The sequence below is a fragment of the Podarcis pityusensis genome (assembly GCF_964106645.2).
Source record: "Podarcis pityusensis genome assembly, chromosome: 10".
Classification (NCBI taxonomy): Eukaryota; Metazoa; Chordata; class Lepidosauria; order Squamata; family Lacertidae; genus Podarcis; species Podarcis pityusensis.
Genome location: NC_138035.1, coordinates 17,854,863 through 17,874,036, shown reverse-complemented (window position 1 = coordinate 17,874,036; position 19,174 = coordinate 17,854,863). Strand labels below are relative to the sequence as shown.

Here is a 19,174-nt window from a genome sequence, read left to right as displayed (position 1 = left end):
AGTTAATCCCCCCCCCGTGCTATTTTCAGTATACGAATCACCCCCTTGTAAGTGCTATTTGACATATATGCAGTTATCCTGAGAAAGTGGCAATTCTCTGAATTTTGTGATGCAGTTGTTCAGTTACAAAATAATTGCAAAAATGTATATACTGTGGTAAAGTATGCATTAAGAGCATATATCAGTGAAAACACCATGCAAACATGCTTTATTTTAGCCAAAAGTGCAAAGAAAAATGTGTATGGTAGGAGAAATTTGCAAGGATGCATTTTCAAGAGATTTTCAAAAATCCCAAACTGATTTGGGGATGTGAGGAACTGAAGAGTGGAAAATGAGACACTGGGTTGCTGGGAGGAATTGATACTGACAGATTTGCCCACCCCCTAGTTAGAACAAATTTTTTCCACGCAAAAGGACCCAGGTTCAGAAGGGGATAAATTGGAGATGGGGTCCTTATTCCACATCTGGTGGGTAATATTGTGGGTGACCAGCAAATCTGAAACAAAAGAAAAGAGAGTCAACACTCAGGGGTGTGGAAGACGCAGAAGGAACAAAAATAGATCTGTTGCCAGCCATTGGGTCATGAGAACATTTCACACAGTGCATTGTAAGCCCCCCTAGTTTGCCATCAAATGCCCACCCTGCTGAATATCTGGGAGGCTGAAATTCAAAATGCACCCCACTCCAACAATGCATGGGGATTCGTACAAAGTCTCCATAATTTCTATAATTCTATAATTTCTATAATTCTATAATTTCACCTTATTCTCTATGAATTTCACCTTATTCTCTATGAAGAGAAGAGATGGATGCCAGATAGTTTCTTCCTTTTGCTCTCGCAGTGTGAATTCTTGCGTGCACCACTTTTATGTATTTATATGCTTACTATATCAATGTGACTTACATTTCCGCTTTTAAAAAGCTCATGCTTTTGTGAAGGCCATCAATGGATTTCATATCCTCCTCAGACAGCTGGAAAGTAAATGCCTGTCAGGGGAAGAAAATAAAATGTTAAGGTGCTTTTACCTCAGGCCTTCTTTTTGCACCTCAGAATTGTGCACCTTTTTCCAGCAACAGTGATATCAAAGCAAACTTTGCTACCACCTTCCAAAGTTCAATCCCTTCATTCAACAACTTCAGTCCAGATGTCCTCCCACTGAGGGAATTTTATATGCATAGTAATACAGGTTTGCAATAGAACAGGAGTGGGAAAGCTGTGGCCCCCCAGATGTGGATGGACCCCAACTCCCCATCAGTCTCAGCCATCATGTCCAATGGTCAGGGATGAGGGAGGTCATATTCCAATGAATGTAGTTCACTACTTCTTCATGCAGCTCATAGCTAAACTACTGAACTTGCTCCCACGGGAGGCAGTGACAGCCACCAACTTGGATGGCTTTAAACATTAGACAAGTTCATAGTGGATAAGAATAGCAATGGAAGCTAGTCATGATGGCTGCACTCTGCCTTCATGGTCTGAGGCAGTGATTCTTCTGAATACCCACTGCTAGAAACACCTCCAACATCTTGAGTCCCCAAACCAAGTTGCGCATCTTCCCTCCCGCATGTGTCATGTGACCCGTGAGATCACAGTGTCCAAGTGACGTGCTTTTTCGGTATTGTTTTTAAATGGATTAATATATACTGCTTTACCTGGGCATTTTCCTCAATTCGCTTTCTGGTGTAGGTTTTCACCAGGACCACCAGGCCACGCTGCAGTTGGTAGCGAATAGCCACGAGAGCTGGGGTTTTGTTGTACTTCTTGGCGATCGCAACTAACAGAGGGTCTTCAAGCAGGACAGGAGTGTTTTGATCTATCCTGCCGGAAAGCAACATGGAGAGAAGGTATGTTTCTGGTGTCCAGAATATATAAATCTCACTCTAAAATTAATACAGTATTGGCCTAGTCCATGCAAAATACACTAAATATTTTGTATTTAAAGCTTGGTTAGTGGATTTGAACTAATATAAGTGTTTAGTATCATGCTCTACCCCCGCCACCAATAAATCGCAAACTCATACGTTGCATATGGACTATTCTGTAGGCAAAATGGTAGCATTTGTGCACAAAAGGGAGGTTTTTTCTTTGCTTAAGTACAATCAGTATTGGGGGGGGGGGGGGAGGACCTAAGGAGGGAAAGAAAGGCCCAAAGAATCCAGTGTGCCTGCTGGAGAGTGGATGTTCGAATGAAATGGAGGATCCTGGAAGAATGCACAGCTCATTGTCGTGAAAGAAAATTCAATATTTCTTGCTGGTCCCACTTGTTAAAAATAAGCATTTAAGTGGCTTCCAATATAGATAAAAACAATACAATTTAAAATTCTGAGACACACAAAACAAGCTATGTAAAAAGAGAAATGCTATAATTATTTACAGTAAATGTAAGCCTGGATACAGGGTCCTTTCATCTATGCCATTCTACTGCTTAAAGCAACATTAAACATAATAGAAATATGATTTAAAAACAGCACAAAATTTCAGAAGCAGAAATTATTAAATAGCTCCCTGCCCGCAACATTTAAAAACATATGTTTGGGAGAGGTCAAGCAGTTATATATTTAAAAAAAAACACTTCAGCAATGGGAAGGTTTCTGAGAATGTCTAAAATGGGAGGGGAAGAGCTTTGTAGATCTCTCTGTGTAATGACTTCCCCAATTGTGGGGCTACCACAGAAAAGGCCCTGGTGCTGGTATCCACCATGAGGATCTTTATTAATTGTGGGACCAAGAGTACAACTTTCAGAGCTGATCTGGATGCTGGGGAATAGTTGCCATTGGTGGTCCCCAAACATTTTGGCTTACCATCTTGGGTCCCTTTGGGATCCTAGGACACTATATCCTTCCAGGATGATATTGTTTGACTTGCAGAAGGCCAGCAGCTTGCTTTGGTTCCGATAAGGATGGCATTCTACCTGTGGATTCAAAATCCCCCAACACAACCCAAAAGTGAGAATTCAGATAAAACGAAGAATACAGTGAAACAAAGGAAAGACAGAAAAGCAGAAGCATGCTATTATTTTTTTGAAATATCCCAGTGTTTCTTTTCTTAAAGTTGGTTTTGTTTTCTGATGGATCAGAATCTTTAGATGACCATTCTTGCATTTGTGGTTTCCATTGCCAAACTCCTCCTCTGTGAAATGTGTGTTAGCTGAAGATGGGGGACAGGGCTTATTCCCCCACAATCTCCTGTCACTCCAGCCCTGTTGGAAATATCCTGGGCACACTGTCCTGCCTGCAGTGTCTCTATTTCTGCCCACTCAATCTCTGAATTTTCTACCTTGAGCAGAAAGGTCTGATGGGGGATTCTCCTGGCTTTCCATCAAGCTGAGCAGATGCCTCTATATCAGGCTTCCTCAATCTCAGCCCTCCAGAAGTTTTGAGACTACAATTCCCAAAATCCCTGACCACTGGTCCTCCTAGCTAGGGATCGTGGGAGTTGTAGGCCAAAAACATATGGAAGGGCCGAGGTTGAGGAAGCCTGCTCTATATCATCCGGGACTCTTCTTTATCAGGGTCTCAAAAAAACTTCGGTCTCATTGGTTATATGATATACACCAGTGTCCAAGTGAATCTGGGCTGCTTGGGTGCAACAGCTTTGCCCTGATGCCAGTGTGGTGTAGTGGTTAAGAGCGGTGGTCTCGTAATCTGGGGAACCGGGTTCGTGTCTCCGCTCCTCCACATGCAGCTGCTGGGTGACCTTGGGCCAGTCACACTTCTCTGAAGTCTCCCAGCCCCACTCACCTCACAGAGTGTTTGTTGTGGGGGAGGAAGGGAAAGGAGAATGTTAGCCGCTTTGAGACTCCTGAAGGGGAGTGAAAGGCGGGATATCAAATCCAAACTCTTCTTCTTCTTCTTCTAACTCAAAAGCCCTTCGCTCCCCAGTTGAGAACTTCCAGAGTCCCCACAAGAGGCTGTGTGGGCCCTGACTGCTTGCAGGCCTCCTTCTACCTGAGATGCCTGTTTCAAAAATTAGGGACTTCTCCACACTTCCTTTTGTCTGAGGATTCAGAGGTCTTGATTAAATGAGAACCCATTACTGGTTCTAGGAATTTAGGGGAGTCCACCCCACAACTCATAACCATAACTTCTTGTGACTGGATCTGCAACCTTATAGCCTTAAGCAAGTTTTTCAAGGGAATTGCTGTGTTCATCCAAACAAAGGTCCTCTCACAAAAGAGCTTAAATAAAGAAGCTTTCAACCATGCTTGGAACAAACCCCTAGAAAAAGCAATCACACTTGACCTGGTTTATCACTGGCTTGTATTTCAATCCTGGCTTGTTCAGGATCATTTCCAGCTGCTTCCGGGTGAAGTTGGACACTCCGATGGACCTCACCAAGCCGGCATCTTTGCACGCCTCCATTGCCTGGCAAAGAAAACATGAAATGTTTGTTGAGTGGTGTTCGTTGAATAGCTGAGGCCACACCTTTTTCCAGATTAAGATTGGAGGCTAACTCATATACTCCCAAGACTGTGCAATAATTCACCAGCTCTCATAGGTGCCATTGTGTGAGTCATTGTTCTGGACATGCCTCCTCTGGTGGAAGGCTACTGTGCTCTGTATCCGAATGACTCAAGGGCTGGATTTGCTAATCCCAGGCACCTACCTCCCATGTCTGACGAAGATCTACGTTGTCAAAAATCATTTTTTTGTCTTCTCCCATGGGAATTAAATCTGGTCCAGGCTGGAAAAGAAGGAGGCGGAGGAAATAAATGCACTTCAGGCCTAGAAGTTCTCTTATCTCTGTAATATTATCTAATACTAATGGACATTGATAAAAAAGGGAGTTCACCTTGCAGTGGCCGATACCACAGTGCAGGGATCTGTGGGAAACTCAAATCACAAGCACAGGTCTGTCTCCCCATCTCTCCAACCCATTTTCTTTCTTTCCTCGCTCCCTCGCCAAGTCCTGCTCTGCACACAATTTCTTTCTTATGATGCCTATGTGGTTAATGTAATCATTATATGCAAAGGTTTTCTTTAACTGGCATGGTTTCTCCCCCAAAATCTGGGAGTGATCATTCTTTGAATAAGGTATGTTCTAGCAGAGAACTGTCAGCATCTCTAGGAAATGCCAATTCCCAATGTTCCTTCAGGGAATAAAATATTTTTAGCAGGCCCTCCCCCCCCCCACATTCAAATATTGTACTCAATACTTGTATTATGACATCAATAATGATTTACCTTCATAGAATATGGATTGTGAATTATGAACAGATCCATGTAGTCAAACTGGAGTTTCTTCAGGGATTCTTCTAAGCATTTCCGAACCAGCTCAGGGCGTGGAAGGTACTCCAGAGCTGTCAAAATTATAAAGATATTTATATTTTCACAGAGCCATAGAGTTTTTGGGTCTCGGGACCATATAGCTGTGGCAGATGACTATTCTGGTGTGCACAGTGTTAAGGGCAAACTTAAATATTGTTCTGAAGAGTATTCTGAATTGCTGTGGTGAGGTAAAGCAATTTTAAAACCATTATTGATTATAAATAATATTTTTACTATTTATTTATTAAATCTCTATATTGCCCTTCATCAAAAGATCTTGGAGCAGTTCACAAAGATAAAAGCACAAGATAAAAGCACAAATAAATAGTCAAAACAGAAGCAACAGAACTGTAATCCATCCTCCCACAAACAGGTTTAAACAGGGTGTAGAATATTAATAAGCCCAAGGCCTGGTTGAAGAGGAACATATTCGCCTGGTACCTAGAGATGTATAATGAACCTCCCTGCAGAGAGCATTCCCCCAACAGAAAAGGCCCCGTTCTCGTTTTGCCGCCCTCCGAGCCTCACATGGAGGAGGCATACAAAGAAGAGCCTCGGAGGATGAATGCAGAGTCTGGGTAGGTTTATATAGGGAGAGGCATTTTGCTCTGATTTTGTTAAATAATGTCTGTGAAATAGCATCATGATGCAGGCACTATATTTTACTCAATTTTTGTAAAACATTTTGCCAAACTCACTCACTTTTCCAGTGTAGAAAATGTCTTCCCTTTTTACTGTTCCATCTGAAATCTTCGCATGAACGGCCCGCCCAACGTGCTCCTCTGTCTGGTATACATATGCGCCATCAATATGACGGAAGCCGAATTCTATTGCTATCTTTGTAGCCTCCTCACACTTGCTTTTTTGAGTCTACCAGTTGAAAAGGTGAAAAAGTTAGTCAAGGTTTCTGCCACAGTGGAGAAATTTATATCAAAGTAACACTGATTGTCGGTGGACATTGTCAAACTAGACCTGAGTCATCAAATAAAAATAAAGAAAAAACATGCGAAAAAGTGATTTATATGCGTTGTATTATGCCAAATAACATTGTGCCACCGAATGGCATGCAGGATTTAAAACGAGCAATCAATTAACTTGTCAGTTATTTTGGTTTAAACAGTGGAACACTGTTGACACATACAGTTTGTAGAATGCTCTTTTTAAAAAATCTGTTAATGTTTGTGAAAGACAGTAGATGAGATATCCAAGAAGGGATTGAGGAAGTCTCTTCGTCAGCATGTATGTCTTTGTATAAAATAGATTCTACCCTCACTTTATATGTGAATGGAGTAGATATGAATTGGAAAAAGGGAAAAAGGAAAATTCCTTCAAAAAAAATGAGTGGTAGCTTTTATTTGGTAAATTCATGATATTCCTAGAAATTAATTTAATTATATAATAAGAATCGACACCGATCCCTTCATTTGCATTGCTGGTGATATGGACCAAATGAAGATGGTTTGGATAAAGAATTGATTCTATATTTATTGTCAGTGTCCAAAATAGTTAGCTAATGTCTGGTGATTTGGGATAATAGTATTACTCCCAATAAAAGTAATAGTGGGCACTTATAGTTCTATAGAAAGATTTTTTAAAATATCACTAGACATTTTGCACTGGGGACTTTGAACCCTGCAGAAATTCACACTGGTAACTGTTTCTCAGCTACAAACCATCCAAGTCTTGCACAAAACATTATTTGCTCCTGAATCTGCTGGCTGAGGACCCTTGTTGAACGAGAAGCAGAGCTTTATGTGCTGCAAGGCATCTGTTGCATTCTTGGCTGCTGTGACACAAGAAGTTCTCATGCACAAATGGCTTCTCAGATCAGGTGAGGCATCTTGTGCTGTGCTTTGCAATGTATGAAGCACTCAGCAGCTGGCAGGCCTTTTTCTCTTCAAAAACAAATTACAAGAATCTGAGAGTTAAATGTGTTACTTACAGTGTCTGGGGTATATGTTCCAAACCCCAATACGGGGATTTTGTTCCCATCATTCATTGTAATGCCACGGTCTTTGCTAAGTGCCATTTTCTGCTTCTGTGCTTGTTCAGTTCTTGGCTGCAGGCTGAAACTGATCAACACTCTTGTGGCAAAAGGAAAACTCGAGTGAGAAAAATGAAGTTCCTCCTTCCAATAAAATGCCTTCTGTTGGCACGATAAGAGGGGCTTGTCTAAGCAAATGGCCTGAAGAAATGAGAGAGAAGGGCGGGGAAACCTATGGCCAACCTTTTATCAGTAACCTTCAGCAGAATGTCCTTTGTAAACCAGCAGTTTCCTTGTTGACTTAGCAGCATTGCTTTCACAGGATAAAAAATAGCTGTTTTATGAAGGCCTGAAAGCTGGGTGTTCCAAGGGCCAGAAGAACACACAGAGGATGTAAGGAAAGAAAGGACCGTATGAATAAGATCCCAAACTGCCTCTGGCTGTGTACACTTTGCCAGCACATTTAAAGCACATTTGATGTGCACAACATTCCCCAAAGAATCCTGGGAACTGAGATTTGTTAAAGATGCTGGGAATGGCAGCTTTGTAAAATGTCTTCTGTTGGCACGATAGGAGGGGAGTGCTTAAATAGCCTGAAGAAATGAGAGAGAAGGGAGGGGAAACTTTGGCCAACTTTTTATCAGTGATTTTCAGCAGTATGCCCTTTGCTACACCAGCAGCTTTCATTGTTGAATTAGCAGCATTATAGCTGTATTATTATTATTATTATTATTATTATTATTATTAGCATTCCAATAAAGCAATGCAGAGGCTTATTGCAATCTTCAATCAAGAAACTTCACCTCTTTGTTAGATCAGTAAATGTTAGACATAGGAAAAGCAAGCCTAAAAGCTATGCAAACCTTTTCTTCAGGCTGCAGTATTGAAGTGAAAACACACATGCTCTTATATATATATATATATATATATATATATATATATATATATATATATATGGAGGCATCTGTTAACCCAACGAAGCTGGGTGTTCTGAGTGCCATTGAACACACAAAGGATGTAAGGAAGGAAAGGAGCATACAAATAAGATCCCAAACTGCCTCTGGCTGTGTACACTTTGCCAGCACATGTAAAACACATTTGATGTGCACGACATTCCCCAAAGAATCCTGGGAACTGAGATTTGTTAAAGATGCTGGGAATGGTAGCTTTGTGAGGGGTAAACTACAGTTCCCAGAATTCTTTTTGAGGGGTCATGTGCTTTAAAAGTGCTCCAGATCATAGCATCACAGAAATGTGGACTTGGAAGGGACAGTGAGGATCATCTATTTCAACCCCTTGCAATGCAGGAATCTTTTGCCCAACGTGGGGCTCAAACCCACAATGCTGAGATTAGAGTCTCACGCTGTACCAACTGAGCTGTCCCTCAGGGTGTGTTTGCTTACACAGTTATCTTCTGGTTTGGAGTAAACACCGTCAGAATGCAATGCACCATAAGAAATGTCAGGATGGATAAAGGATGTGGAATGTGGCGCCGTGTGCACAGTGCTCAGCCTGAATGCAGATTAAAAGGAAGAGTGTCCACAGCCTCAGCCTTTACTGGAGGGTTCAGGTTACGCAAAGCAAGGGCTGAGTGGGAGACAGCTAGTAGCAACAAATGATTTCAGCAAGGACGTTTTGAATATTGTTACAGATTCTAGAGGATAGAATGCATGCGTATAATATCATCTGCTGTGAAACAGAGTGACATAGTCAGAAGTCATTTCAGGTTGAGCTGGCAGACAATCGAAACCCTGTGCTCTTTCCTCCTCACAGCCAGCAGAGGACCTCAGAGCCAGCAATGGTCATTCCTGCCCATCCCTTCCTCAGAAGTGGAAGCAGCGACTTTGTAATTTAGGGAAGCTTTTAATGTTTAATAGGTTATTGTATTTTAATATTTCATTGGAAGCCGCCCAGAGTGGCTGGAGAAACCCAGCCAGATGGGCGGGGTATTAATAATAATAATAATAATAATAATAATAATAATAATATCTGGTTGGCCACTGTGAGAACAGGTTGCTGGACTAGATGGGCCACTGGCCTGATTCAGCAGGCTCTTCTTATTTTCTGAAGTTATTTCAAATCATCTTGGCAATAAATCTCAGGCTATGCAATTGCTTCTTTTTATGAATGTTAATCCTCCCCCCTTGTGCTATTTTCAATATATGAATCACCCCCTTGAAACTGCTATTTGACACATTAGAAAGAACTAGGGATGGAGGAGGAGTTCAATTTTGTTCACATTTTAATGACAAACTACACAGCTCACACTTCTTGAACCAATATGCAAACTGAAATGCATATCGAAATTTCTCGGTTATGCTGAGAAAGTGGCAATTCTCGGTATTGTGTGATGCAGTTGTTCAGCTAGAGAATCATTACAAAAATGCATATACTGGGGCAAAGTATGCATTAAAGAACATATATCAGTGAAAACACCATGCAAACATGCTTTATTTTAGCCAAAAGTACAAAGAAAAATGTGTATGGTAGGAGAAATTTACAATGATGAATTTTCATGAGATTTTCAAAAATCCCAAACTGATGTGGAGATATGGATAACTGAAGTGTGGAAAATGAGCCGCTGGATTGCTGGGAGGAACTGATACTGACAGATTTGCCTATCCCTAGTTAGAACAAATGTTTTCCATGCAAAAGGACCCAGGTTCAGAAGGGGATAAATTGGAGATGGGAGACGGGTCCTTATTCCACATCTGGCGTGTAATACTGTGGGTGACCAGCAAATCTGAAACAAAAGAAAAGAGAGTCAACACCCAGGGGTGTGGAAGATTCACAAGCAACACACATTGATCTGTTGCCAGCCATTACTTCATGAGACCATTTCACACAGTGCATTGTAAGCTCCCCCCCCCTAGTTTGCCATCAAATGCCCACCCTGCTGACTATCTGGGAGGCTGAAATTCAAAATGCACCCCACTCCAACAATGCATGGGGCTTTCATACAAAGTCTCCACAGTAATTCCTTCTATAATTTCACCTTATTCTCTATGAAGAGAAGAGATGGATGCCAGATCTCTTCTTCCTTTTGCTCTCGCAGTATGAATTCTTGCGTGAACCACTGTTATGTATCCATATGCACACTATTTAAATATGACTTACATTTCCATTTTCATGAAGCTCATGCTTTTGTGAAGGCCATCAATGGATTTCATATCCTCCTCAGACAGCTGGAAGGTAAATGCCTGTCAGAAGGAGAAAATAATAATAATGCTGAGGTGGTTTTTACTCAGGTCTTCTTTTTGCACCTCAGAGCTGTGCACCTTTTTCCAGCAACAGAGATACCAAAGCGAACTTGCTACCACCTTCCAAAGTTTAATTCCTTCATTCGACAGCTTCAGTCCAGATGTCCTCCCACTGAGGGAATTTTATATGCATAGTAATGTAGGTTTGCAATAGAACAAGAGTGGGGAAACTTTGGCCCCCCAGATGTGGATGGACTCCAACTCCTCATCAGTCTCCGCCATCATGACCAATGGTCAGGGGTGAGGGAAGTCATAGTCTAGCGAAGGAAGTTCTTCATGCAGTTCATAGCTTTAAATATTAAACAAATTCATGGTGGATAAGAATACCAATGGAAGCTAGTCATGATGGTTGCACTCTGACTTCACGGTCTGAGGCAGTGAGTCTTGTGAATACCCACTGTTGGAAACACCTCCGACATCCTGAGTCCCTAAACCAAGATGTGCATCTTCGTTCCCTTACTCTTGCATGAGTCATATGACCCATGAGATCACAGTTTCCAAACCACGTATTTTTTCGGTATTGTTTTTAAATGGATTAATATTTACGGTTTTACCTGGGTGTTTTCCTCAATTCGCTTTCTGGTATAGGTCTTCACTAGGACAACCAGGCCACGCTGCAGTTGGTAGCGAATAGCCACGAGAGCTGGGGTTTTGTTGTACTTCTTGGCGATCGCAACTAACAGAGGGTCTTCAAGCAGGGGAGGAATGTCTGTATTGCACCTGTTGAAGAGCAACAAGGGGAGAAGGTGTGTTTCTGGTGTCAAGATGCACTATTATACATGCACAAATATAGGATGGGGGACATTTGGCTTGACAGCAGTATATATGAAAAAGATCTAGGGGTCTTTATAGAAGACAAGCCTAACATGATTCACAATGTGATGCAGCAGGAAGAGAAGCTAATGCTATTCTTGGCTGCATCAGCAGAAGTATACTGTCCCGATCAAGGGAAGTAATAGCAGCACTCTATTATGCATTGGACAGATTTTACCTGGAATATTGTGTCCAGTACTGGACTCCACAGTTTAAGAAGCATATTGACAAGCTGGAACATGTGCAGAGGAGGGCAAACAAAATGATAAAATATCTGGAATCTGAGCCACATGAGGAATGGTTGAAGGAGCTAAGAATGTTTAGCATGGAGAAGGGTAGACGAACAGGTGATGTGATAACCATCTTCAAATATCAGAAGGGCTGCCTCATGGAAGATGGAGCTCGCTAGTTTTTTATTGCTTCAGAGGGTAGGATTTAAATCAATGGATTCAAATTACAAGAAAGGAAATTCTGACTAAAAATTAGGAAGAAAATTCTGTCTGTAAGAGCTGTTCAACAATGGAATGGACTCCCTCAGATGGGTGGTGATGAGGGGCAGTATACAAACCTAAGTAAGTAAGTATTTTGTATTTAATGGTTGGTTGGTTGGTTGGTTGGTTGGTTGGTTCTTTGGTTGGTTGGTTGATGTGAATTAATATAATTTTTTAGTATCCCGTTCTCCACCATAAATTGCAGTCTGAGTGGGACTATACATAAACAAAAGAGGGGTCTCAGCAGGCTTGAGGGAACCACAAGCTTTGCATAAGTACAAAAATGTACTTGGGGGGCGGACCAAGAAAGAAAAGCAAAATGTGGGGCCACTACATAAAAGGCCCTAGTACTGGTATCCACAATGAGGATCTTTATTAATTGTGGGGCCCAGAATGCAAACTAAAGAGCTGATCTGGATGCTGGGGAATAGCTGGCATAGGTGGTACCTGAGGTGGTCCCCAAATGTTTTGGCTTCACCTCTTACCATCTTGGGTCCCTTTGGGATCCCAGGACACTATATCCTTCCAGGATGATATTCTTTGACTTGCAGAAGGCCAGCAGCTTGCTTTGGTTCCGATAAGGATGGCATTCAACCTGTGGATTCAAAATCCCCCAACACAGCCCTAAAGTGAGAATTCAGATGAAACAAAGAATACCGTGAAATAAAGGAAAGACAGAAAAGCAGAACCATGCTATTATTTCTTGAAATATCCAACTGTTACCATTCTTAAAGTGTGTTGTGCTTTCTGATGCATCAGAATCTTTAGAGGACCATTCTTGCAATTGTCGTTTCCATTGCCACGCTCCTTATCTGTGAAATGTGTATTAGGTGGATATGAGGGACAGGGCTTATTCCCCTACAATCTCCTGTCGCTCCAGCCTTGTAGGAAATATCCTGGGCACACTGTCCTGCCTGTAGTGTCTCTATTTCTGCCCACTCAATCTCTGAATTTTCTATGTTGAGCAGAAAGTTCTGATGGGGGATTTGCCTGGTTTTCTATCAAGCGGATCAGATGATTTGGGATTCTGCTTTATCAGGGTCTCAATAAACTGAAATTTCCAATCAAATTGAGCAGTGGAGACATCAGAAAATAAAATCGGCACTGGGGGGAGGCACAAGACTTTTCAAAGAGGCCAGTTTTATCCCACATGTAAGGAAGTAGTGGTATATTTTTCAATAATCCTCCCTGTGTAAATGAATTTTGTATGTGAAAAGTGTCACCACTGTGGCTCAGCAATGGCGGAAAGTATGGGGGGAAGACAAGAGAATTAATTGTCTGGGGGGACTCTATCCCACCCCCTTACCCCCTCTACTGCCATATATGAATTGGATAGTGCTTCAAGGCTGGGCAGAAGGTACAAAAAAGCCATGATTCAAGTGGGACTATCTGTACCATTAGTAGTTCTAGGAATTTAGGGGAGTCCACCTCACATCTCATAACCATATCTTCTTGTGACTGGATCTGCAACCTTGTAGCCTTAAGCAAGCTTTTTCAGGGACTGGCTGTGTTTGTCATAACAAAGGTCCTCCCACAAAAAGCTGAAATAAATAAGCATTCAACAAGACAGCTCCTCTTCCCCCAGGGACAGAGTTGTGGGAGGGCATCCAGGACCTTATTGTGACCTGGCAGTGGGTGGAGGGATGCCACCCATGACATTGGGACTCCCAGCCACGTCACGCCCCTGGTTGACCAATCGGGTTAGCCAGGGGTGTGGCTGCTTGCCATTTAAATCGTGGCGCAGTTGGGGGGGCGGCCTCCACTCGCCTCCTCATTGGATCTCCCAGCTCACCCGCCCTCTTTTTATGCGTTGCATGACTTCTGCCTTGCTGCCTTATTTTCGGGGCCAGGTAGTAATTTTTCCTCCATTCTGAAGGAAATCAGCCCTGAGTGCTCACTGGAAGGACAGATCCTGAAGCTGAGGCTCCAATGCTTTGGCCACCTCATGAGAAGAGAAGACTCCCTGGAAAAGACCCTGATGTTGGGAAAGATGGAGGGCACAAGGAGAAGGGGACAACAGAGGACGAGATGGTTGGACAGTGTTCTTGAAGCTACCAGAATGAGTTTGACCAAACTGCAGGAGGCAGTGGAAGACAGGAGTGCCTGGCGTGCTCTGGTCCACGGGGTCACGAAGTGTCGGACATGACTAAACAACTAAACAACAACAACAAAAGGAATTTTTCCACTTGGCAAATTGGCACCAGCCATTTGGTTTCCCCCTGCCTTGTAGCCACCGTCACAACTTAGGCATTGGTTAAGCCTTGTTCATGGGAGGTGAGGTTGCTGCCCCTCCTCATTAAAGTTACCCTGTTAAAGGGATCTGGGTGTGTGGATCCTGTCCAAAGCCTGGGTGTGGGCTAGGGCAATGCCATGACCCCATCAGGGACCATGGGGGTGCTCTTAATTGATGTACATTATAGGGCTCCGCCTAACAGTGGTTTACTGTTAAGAGGCTTCCTGCGGATATGCAGGAGTCAGGATATGGGCTGGTTTTACTCAGTGCCTAAGCAAAACCGCTCAAATCTGTAACCAATCAATTTGTAGCCTAATTTATACCATTAACCCAAAATATTTGTGTCTGTGGGTTTATTATCTAAGGGAACTGCGGGGCCCAGGGCCTCGCCACGCAACACTTGGAACAAACCCCTACGGAAGTCAATCACGCTTGACCTGGTTTATCACTGGCTTGTATTTCAATCCTGGCTTGTTCAGGATCATTTCCAGCTGCTTACGGGTGAAGTTGGACACTCCGATGGACCTCACCAAGCCGGCATCTTTGCACGCCTCCATTGCCTGGCAAAGAAAGCACAACATGTTTGTTGAGTGGTGTTTGTTGAATAGCTGGGACCACACTTTTTCCAGATTAAGACTGGAGTCTTATAGTTCACCAGCTCTCATAGGAGCCATTGTGTGAGTCATTGTTCTGGACATGCCTCCTCTGGCGGAAGGCTACTGTGCTCAGCATCTGAATGACTCAAGGGCTGGATTTGCTAATCCTAGGCACCTACCTCCCATGTCTGACAAAGATCTACGTTGTCAAAAATTGGTTTTTTGTCTTCTCCCACAGGAAAGAAATCTGGTCCAGGCTGGAAAAGAAGGAGGCGGAGGGAATAAGTGCAGGTTGTGCCTAGAAGTTCTCTTATCTCTGTAATACTATCTAATACTAATGGACAGTGATAAAAAAGGGAGTTCACCATGCAGGGGCTGATATCACAGTGCAGGGATCTGTGGGAAACTCAAATCACAAGCACAGGTCTGTCTCCCCATCTCTCCAACCCATTTTCTTTCTTCCCTTGCTCCCTCGCCAAGTCCTGCTCTGCAAACAATTTCTTTCTTATGATGCCTATGTGATTAATGTAATCATGATATGCAAAGGTTTTCTTTAACTGGCATGTTTCTCCCCCAAAATCTGGGAGCGATCATTCTTTGATTGAGATATGGTATAGCAGAGAACTGTCAGCATCTCTAGGACATGACAATTCCCAATGTTCCTTCAGGGAATCAAATATTTTTAGTAGGCTCTCCCCCGACCCCCAATTCAAATATTGTACTCAATACTTTCATTATGACATCAATAATTATTTACCTTCATAGAAAATGGATTGTGAATTATGAACAGATCCATGTAGTCAAACTGGAGTTTCTTCAGCGATTCTTCTAAGCATTTCCGAACCAGCTCTGGGCGGTGGAAGGTACTCCAGAGCTGTCAAAAATATACAGTTTATGGGCCTTGGGACAATTTAGCTGTGGCAGATGGCTATTCTGGTGTGCACAGTGTTAAGGGCAAACTCAAATATTGTTCTGAAGAATATTCTGAATTGCTGTGGTGAAGTAGGTGAAGTAATTTAAAAAATAATTATTGCTAATAAATAATATTTTACTATTTATTTATTAAATTTCTATATTGCCCTTCATCAAAAGATCTCAGGGTGGTTCACAAGATAAAAGCACAAATAAATAGTCAAAACAGAAGCAACAAAATTGTAATCCCTCCTCCCACAAACAGGTTTAACAAGGGTGTAGAATATGAATCAGCCCAAGGCCTGGTTGAAGAGGAACATTTTCTCCTGGCGCTTAGAGGTGTATAATGAACCTCCTTGCAGAGAGCATTCCCCAAATGGGGAGCCATGCAGAAAAGGCCCTGTCCTCGTGTTGCCGCCCTCCGAGCCTCACATGGAGGAAGCATACAAAGCAGAGCCTTAGAGGATGAATGGGGAATCTGGGTAGGTTTATATAGGGAGAGGCATTTTGCTCTGATTTTGTTAAATAATGTCTGTGAAATTGCATCATGATGAAGGCACTATATTTTACTCATTTTTTTTTTTAAATTGCCAAACTCACTCACTTTTCCGGTGTAGAAAATGTCTTCCCTTTTTACTGTTCCATCTGAAATCTTCGCACGAACGGCCCGCCCAACTTCCTCCTCAGACTGGTATACATATGCACCATCAATATGACGGAAGCCGAATTCTATTGCTATCTTTGTAGCCTCCTCACACTTGCCGGTTGAAAAGGGGAAAAATTTAGTCAATGTCTCTGCTTCAGTGGAGAAATTAATATAAAAGAGTACCTGTAAGTAACCTTGAGTGTTGGTAGACATTGCGTGTCGAGGTCCCCAGGGCCACCCCAATAAGTCACACATCACGCAGAATTTTTGTTTAAGATTTTTGGCATAATTTTGGCCACAACTTTATTGAAATACAAATTTGTGAGTGGTTGCTTAGGCATTGGTTGCGACTATCTGCCCCCACCATGGGGGACAGACTGACATTCCGCACGATGCGAAAGTCAGAATAGGGGAATACACTTGGGGGTTACGCGGAGCAGGGAACCTGCCCTCACCCCAAATGCAACCAGGAGCTCATTGCTATGGCCCGAGCCCCCTTGACAGAGTGGACAAGCAATAGTTAGCCCCCAATTCCTTTAACGGAATCCCTTGCAGCAGCAGCATTAGAGGGGCAGGCACTCAACCTACCAAGGGCAGGCACTCAACTACTTCCCCTCAACCAACCAAACCATAAACCAATGCCTAACCGCAACCTTACAAGTTGTGCCGATTTGCTACGCAGTAGGCAAAAACCTACTGCCAATCAGCCAGATGGACAAAATTCCTACCAGGCCCCTGCCCCAAGAGCAGACGACCCCATGACAGGCATAGCAAGGTCAAAGCGAACAACCCTAATTCTAGGGAGGGGGGGACGGGCAATCCGATGCACTGTCAAAAAGAGGAAGCCCTAGCCTCGTGCAAGGAATTTTAGCATTTCTGGCTGTCAATCAACAAATGGCAACATTAACTTCTTCCCAACAACAAGGGAAGCCCCAATCGCATCAGTGGCCAATGAACAATTAGCCCGCCCCCAACTTTGGACTGTCCTGGCGGCCCCCACCGCAACACGTGCTCTCCATGAAGGAGAACACGCTTTGTCAAACTAGATTGAGTCCCATGGACTCAGCTAGGCTGGGTCTAGACACATCAAATAAAAAGAAAGAAAAAGCATATAAAAAAAGTGATTTATATGCATTGTATTATGCGAAATAACATTGTGCCACCGAATGGCAAGCAGGATTGAAAATGAGCAATCAATTAACTTGGCAGTTATTTTGGTTCAAACAGTGGAACTCTGTTGAGACATAGTTTGTAGAACGCTCTTTTTAAAAAACTGGTTTAAATGTTTGTGAAATAGGAGACATATCCAAGAAGGGTTTGAGAAAGTCTCTTCGTCAGCATGTATCTCTTTCTATAAAATAGATTCTACCCTTGCTTTATATGTGAGTGGAGAGACATAGGAATTGGAAAAATGGAAAAAGGAAAATTCCTTCACAAACTGAATGGTAGCTTTTATTTGGTAAATTCATGATGTTCCTGGAAATTAATTTAACAAGAATCGACACCAATCCCTTCATTTGCATTGCTGGTGATATGGAATGAAAGAAATGAATATGGTTTGGATAAAGAATTGATTCTATATTTATTGTTAGTGTCCAGAATAGTTAGCTAATGCCTGGTGAGTTTGGATAATATTGTTACTCCCAACAAAACTAATAGTAGGCACTTACAGTTCTGTAGAAATATTTTTCTAAAAAATATAGAAATATTTTTTTAAAATATAGAAATATTTTTTTAAAATATAGAAATATTTTTTAAAAAATATCACTAGAAATATTGCACTGGGGACTTTGAACCCTGCAGCAATTCACACTGGAAACTGTTTCTCAGCTACAAACCACTGATTAGTGCAGGCATCACCAAACGTTTTCAGCAGGGGGCCGGTCCACTGTCCCTCAGACCTTATGGGGGGCCGGACTATATTTTGTAGGGGGGAAAATCAACGAATTCCTATGCCCCACAAATAACCTAGAGGTGCATTTTAAATAAAAGCACACATTCTACTCATGTAAAAACACCAGGCAGGCCCCACAAATAACCCAGAGTTGCATTTTAAATAAAAGGGCACATTCTACTGATTCCCGGACTGTCCACTGGCTGGATCTAGAAGGCAATTGGGCTGGATCCGGTCCCCAGGCCTTAGTTTGCCTACCCATGGATTAGTGCGTGGAATTTAATCTTCAGTTTTACCTTCAGATAGGTTATCTATATGTCAGGTGATTTGATTCTAACAGCTACAGTTGTACCTTGTTCCCGAACAAATTGAGAGTTAAAGCAGTGCTTTATGTTGTATTCTTGGCTGCTGTGACCCAAGAAGTTCTCATGCACAATTGGCTTCTCAGATCGGGTGAGGTACCTAGTGCTGTGCTTTGCAATGTATGAAGCACCCTGCAGCTGGCAGGCATTTGGTTCCTCAAAAACAAGTTACTACAATCGTGAGAGTTAAATGTTTTACTTACAGCTTCTTGGGGATAGGTTCCAAATCCCAGTATGGGGATTTTGTTCCCATCATTCATTGTAATTCCACGGTCTTTGCTAAGTGCCATTTCCTGCTTCTGTGCTTGTTCAGTTCTGCAGGCTGAAACTGATCAACACTCTAGTCTAGTGGCAAAAGAGTGAGAAAAATGAAGTTCCTCTTTCCAATGAAATGCCTTCTGTTGGCATGATAGGAGGGGAGTGCTTAAATAACCGGAAGAAATGAGAGAGAAGGGCAGTGAACCTAAGGCCAACTTATAATCAGTAACTTTCAGTAGATTGTCCTTTGGTACACCAGCAGCTTTCATTGTTGACTTAGCAGCATTGCATTCTCAGGATAAATAACCTATGTCCAACTTTTAAACAGTAATTTTCAGCAGAATGTCCCTTGCTACACCAGCAGTTTTCATTGTTGAGTTAGCAGCAGTGCTTTCACAGGATAAAAAAATACCTGTCTTCTTCATCATCATCTTCTTCTTCTTCTTCTTTGCGTTCC

At 42.5% G+C, this 19,174-nt stretch overlaps 1 protein-coding gene and 1 pseudogene across 3 annotated transcripts; both read right to left on the bottom strand.

The window, feature by feature from the left end:
• Positions 1-181: 181 nt before the first annotated feature.
• LOC308486385 (aldo-keto reductase family 1 member C3-like) lies at positions 182-7,378 on the bottom strand (annotated as a pseudogene). The gene is made up of 9 exons (XR_013991478.1): positions 7,211-7,378; positions 5,971-6,138; positions 5,185-5,300; positions 4,607-4,684; positions 4,243-4,365; positions 2,803-2,912; positions 1,654-1,819; positions 905-987; positions 182-496 (listed from the first exon to the last, which is right to left on the bottom strand). The product of XR_013991478.1 is annotated as an aldo-keto reductase family 1 member C3-like (transcript).
• A 2,297-nt stretch (positions 7,379-9,675) lies between these two features.
• LOC308486389 (aldo-keto reductase family 1 member C3-like) lies at positions 9,676-18,864 on the bottom strand. 2 transcript variants are annotated; one of them, XM_081023203.1, is made up of 9 exons: positions 18,663-18,864; positions 16,162-16,314; positions 15,403-15,519; positions 14,825-14,902; positions 14,487-14,609; positions 12,302-12,411; positions 11,067-11,232; positions 10,370-10,452; positions 9,676-9,995 (listed from the first exon to the last, which is right to left on the bottom strand). In XM_081023203.1, the coding sequence occupies exons 1-9, from the start codon at positions 18,747-18,749 to the stop codon at positions 9,953-9,955; spliced, it is 960 nt and encodes a 319-aa protein (XP_080879329.1). In that variant the 5' UTR covers positions 18,750-18,864; the 3' UTR covers positions 9,676-9,952. The 2 variants fall into 2 exon arrangements, with proteins under 2 accessions (XP_080879329.1, XP_080879330.1); XM_081023204.1 differs by lacking the exon at positions 16,162-16,314.
• Positions 18,865-19,174: the final 310 nt, after the last annotated feature.

Bases quoted from the DNA above. Each gene is read 5' to 3' on its own strand.
- LOC308486389 (XM_081023203.1), bottom strand. From the start codon at position 18,749: ATGGCACTTAGCAAAGACCGTGGAATTACAATGAATGATGGGAACAAA. The intron at 15,520-16,161 runs GTGAGTGAGTTT...TATTTTTGACAG, and splicing joins ACATTTTCTACACCGGAAAA to CTCTGGAGTACCTTCCACCG. The intron at 14,903-15,402 runs GTAAATAATTAT...CTTCTTTTCCAG, and splicing joins ACAATCCATTTTCTATGAAG to CCTGGACCAGATTTCTTTCC.